The sequence below is a fragment of the Trachymyrmex septentrionalis genome, unplaced genomic scaffold (genome assembly GCF_001594115.1).
Source record: "Trachymyrmex septentrionalis isolate Tsep2-gDNA-1 unplaced genomic scaffold, Tsep1.0 scaffold66, whole genome shotgun sequence".
NCBI classification, from domain to species: domain Eukaryota; kingdom Metazoa; phylum Arthropoda; class Insecta; order Hymenoptera; family Formicidae; genus Trachymyrmex; species Trachymyrmex septentrionalis.
In genome coordinates this window covers 1525478-1529919 of record NW_017305843.1, presented here as the reverse complement: position 1 = coordinate 1529919, position 4442 = coordinate 1525478, and the positions used below count along the sequence as shown (strand labels likewise).

Below are 4442 nucleotides of genomic sequence, written 5' to 3'. Positions count from 1 at the left end.
AGAAAACCTTATAAGTTGCTAATATTTGTAAGTTTTTAATATTAAAAACACAAAATAAAAAATCAAAACATTGGAACACAGTAGAAGTAACGATCGGAATTCACAACACTTTGAATGTCTTTAGACATACCTTGCTATTAAAAGTCAGAATCTCTATTATTGTATGAAAATCGATGGTTAATATTTCGCACAATTATTATGCTAAATTACACGATTATATTTAAACATTTCTTGCAACTTATTAATGGGCTGATTCGATAGATAATAAAGAAAAAAGTTTGAAAATATGAAGATTGTAGATTTTAGATTTAACATTATATCTTCTAAACGAATTGATCGAATTTAAAAAAACAAACGTAAGAATGTAGGGAATTGAAAGACCTTTTTAATGATGTATCGTTTGATCTCTCTTTTTATTTGAAATTTTTTAAGAATTGGTATCTACGCTTAGAGAGTTGAAGTTGAAGGTAAAAATTATACATCAAAATTATACATCCCTCTCCCAACACAAATCGACCTGTTTTTGAGTTTTTTCGAAGAGTCATTTTTGTAGGAATTATTAAATTTCGTTTTTGATGGGTCATCCTATATGTATAATTGCTTACAGTCCACTGGTATTGGATGTGTGTCAATATCCAGATAAGTATAACAATGAAAACGTGCAAGCAGCAGGTTCTCTCGCACTCAGCAAAATGATGACTGTCAGCTCCGAATTTTGCGAACAATATTTGAGACTCTTGATCACTATATTGGAGCGATCGCCATATCCCGGAATCCGATCAAATATGCTGATTGGATTAAGTGATCTTGCTACTAGATTTCCCAATCAAGTGGAACCATGGTCGAAACACATTTATGGCAGGTAAGTTGACCTTTGTACATCAATTTGCAGCATTTAAAATAAAAATCTTAATCAGATTAATAATTAAGTTTTGTGACATTAAAAAAACTTTTAAAAGTTATTAATTTTTTTAAATCTTTGTTTATATAACAGTTTGTCTTATTTCATATAAAAACACCAAAAAGATAGGAAGAAGTAAGATAATATTATTATGTTAATATTTATCTTATCTATAGACTTCGAGATGATGATATAAACGTGCGTAAAACATGCGTTCATATGTTGTCAAATTTGATAATGAGAGAAATGATACGCGTAAAGGGACAAGTTTCAGAATTAGCCCTATGTGTCATTGATGAAGATGAACAGATACGCCGGGATACTAAAGAATTCTTCAGTCAACTTGCTCAAAAAGGCAATGCTCTATACAATATAGTGCCTGATATATTATCACGCTTAGCAGATCCTCAGCTGAATCTTAAGGAGAAAAATTTCCAGGAAACCATTAAGTAAGTATTATACATAAAGTATGTATAGCAGCAAGAAATCTGAACGCTTTATAAATATTGTTATAATTTGCAGATACATTCTCGGCCTAATGCAGAAAGAGAAGCAAATCGATACTATAATTGATAAGATTTGTACTAGATTTAAGTTAGCCGCCACAGAGAGACAGTGGCGTGATCTTTCCTATTGCCTTTCGCTTTTACAATTCAGCGAAAAAAGTAAGTGAGATAAATATAATATGTTTAATAATATAATTTATCAAAAGAGAATATATAATCCTGTTTTATCTTTCTTAAAGGCATACGACGTCTCACCGAAAGTTTACCATTATTGAAAGAGAAAATTCATTATAAACCAGTATTAGCGGCCTTACGAAGTATAATTGAGCAAACGAAGAAAAAGGCGGATGCAAAAGCAGTTTGTCTAGAATTAGAAGAGAAAATACAGGAACTTGTGGACGCTAAAGATAACGAAATGACAGATAACGAGGTAACAGACAGTCATTTAATGCCACCACCATCTACTGTGCCGAAGAACAAAAAAAGTATTCGTCGAAGTAGACGTAAGAGTATGAGCGATGAAGATGAAGATAGCTCCGATGACTCTGAGGAAGATGTACCCGTTATAAAATGTAAGTTTAAAATTGATTTTGTTAATGTTTTTTATACATTGTTTGTATGTTATTAAAAAAATATACATACAACACAATATTATATTAAATAGATATGTGCAATAGAGATAATTTAGATCATAAAATTAAATATTTCAATAAACGTTTGTGTAATAATTGTATATATGTGTATTTTTAAAATGTGCACATTGATATCTCAAAAAAAAATTTTATACTTATTTCACAGCAAAAAATAATACGAAAAAGCCATCCAATAAAAAAAATATTTCTTACGCAAAGTCGATTAAGGATAGTAATGAAGATAATTCTGATGATAATAAAGACTCAAATACCTCGATATCAATGAGACATGGTATTGGTTTTTTCAATTTAATTTTTTGTGTTGTAATTTAGTAATATTAAATAGAACTTTTGGTATTTATAGTTGGCTTTTGGTGTGAACAATATTTATTTGGATATATATAATACATATGTAAATAAGAGATTCTTATTTATCAGAAATTGTTTTGAAATTTTTAGTTAGAATTTCACTCACTTATACACATAACACGCGCGCACACACACACACACACACACACAAAATTATTTTTACTTAATATCTATATTATCTTATATATATGTAATTTTATTTATTATATACGTATTACGTTATTCTAGAATTTTTTCAAATAATAAATTCTAAATAGTAAACGAATAATTTAATATGTAATAAAATATATATGATAGATATTGAGTAAAAATAATTTTTTATTTATATATAAATTAATAACAAACAATATATCAAACTTTTTGAAATTATTATTATAATATTATTAAATAAAGTTATAGCTCTCAGTTTTAGTATTTGCAATTATATATAATTTTGTCATGAACACTTTACGAGAACTGATGATCTAATTGACAATGGGGATAATGTATTTATTATTTGTATGCGTGTGTATCTATGTGTATAATAATAGATGTGATAGAGAATAATAGTAACACATAAATTTATTTTACTTTTTTGTAGGTAAAAGAAAAGAATGCGCAAAGGAAGACACAAACACGTTTAGTAATATTAACTCATCGCCGTCTCCAAAACGAACTAAATCGTTGCGGGAAACTCCAACACGGAATTCAGTTCGATTACGCAAATGATTTATTTGTAAAATTAAAATATAAAGTTTTTTTAATGGACAAATGTAATATTATATGAGTTCTATGTAATAATAGTAGTACAATTAGTAATTATGTCACAAAGTAAGTATTAAATTTATTGTATTAAATATAAATAATATTTAAGATGTCAGAGTAGTTGATGCCTTTTTTATGATATTTAGGCGAAAATCTAGATTTAATTAAAAATAAAAAAGTAATGTAAATTTATGTAGGAAGGTATAATTTTTATATGAGATAATTCCTATATTATTAAATATATGTAAGACAATGTAATAGAATAAATTTAAATAGAAGCATTAAAAGATAAAGAACTTGGACACTAATTTTATGTAGAATAGTTATATTAATCTTATTTATTAGCTATATTTATTAAAGATGATTAAGCTCCAATTAATTTATTAATTGTCGACAATTAACTCAAGTCACAACCAGTTACAACAATTAACTCACAAAAATTGCTTACAGCAATTTGTATCTATACAATTTATTGTTTCTAATCTCATTTTTATTTCCATGTGTCAAATAAATAGTTCTATTCACATTCACAACAAAGTAGTATAAATATTGATTAAGTTAATCGTTGATTAAATTGATCAACGTTTAGTCGCCTTCAGTGACTTTTAGATGACGACATTATCATCATTAGATAATATAGATATTATATCATTGATAATAGGCAGAGTTAGCATGTATTTAAGTACTTTTATTTGCAAAATAGTATATTTATAAGAGACAATTATATTTTGTATTTTAGTGGAGAACATGAAAATATTTTGTATTTCAATATAATAATAACAAAAGATTAAAAGTATTTTGTGTTTAAATACTAAAATTAACAGTTAATTATAATATTAACAATACATGCTTAACACTAATAGATATTATTATATCATTGTTGGATATGTGTATTAATTGATATAAGTGTCGGTAATGTCGGTTAGTTAATTCGTCAATATAGTTGCTGTTAGTGGTCACGAAAGCTGTTGGACATGTATCACTAATGTGTGTTTGTAATCATATTTAAGATATTCTTTAGGAAAATGACGTCGATAATGAGAAACTATTGGAGATTATCGCGAAGTTTACCATTTACTACGCCAAAATATAATGGTATATTAATTATAGGAACGACGTTTTTATTAAATTATGTAATAATATACGCCCGTGTTTGACAGGTTATGCTATCGCTTCTCCGTCATTTGTAAGATATAATACCACAACTACCAGCGAGAAGACCGATAAAACTGAGACTCGTCGTATGTACAATTTATTTATTTAGTTTAATATTTATGTTTAATATGTATG

The 4442-nt window shown here is 27.1% G+C and overlaps 2 protein-coding genes across 7 annotated transcripts in view; both read left to right on the top strand.

Annotated features, from left to right (window-relative positions):
• Positions 1-3153, top strand: part of LOC108753193 (condensin complex subunit 1) — a 10498-nt gene extending 7345 nt beyond the window's left edge. The window contains exons 15-20 of one of the 2 annotated variants that reach the window (XM_018494576.1): positions 608-862; positions 1078-1350; positions 1424-1566; positions 1647-1979; positions 2206-2331; positions 2989-3153. In XM_018494576.1, coding sequence (XP_018350078.1) covers positions 608-862; positions 1078-1350; positions 1424-1566; positions 1647-1979; positions 2206-2331; positions 2989-3116 — 1258 coding nt within the window. In that variant the 3' untranslated portion in view covers positions 3117-3153. The remainder of the gene's footprint in view (positions 1-607; positions 863-1077; positions 1351-1423; positions 1567-1646; positions 1980-2205; positions 2332-2988) is intronic. The other variant, XM_018494577.1, reaches the window with a different exon arrangement.
• Positions 3154-4088: 935 nt separating this feature from the next.
• LOC108753195 (NADH dehydrogenase [ubiquinone] iron-sulfur protein 3, mitochondrial) overlaps positions 4089-4442 on the top strand; it is a 1968-nt gene continuing 1614 nt past the window's right edge. For 2 of the 5 annotated variants that reach the window (XM_018494581.1, XM_018494582.1), the window contains exon 1: positions 4113-4173. Coding sequence is in view for 3 of the 5 variants with exons in the window: in XM_018494579.1 (XP_018350081.1) it covers positions 4178-4247; positions 4313-4393 (151 nt within the window). In the remaining 2 variants the exon portion in view is untranslated. Of the gene's footprint in view, positions 4248-4312; positions 4394-4442 lie in introns of all 5 variants that reach the window. The other 3 variants (XM_018494579.1, XM_018494583.1, XM_018494580.1) reach the window with 3 other exon arrangements.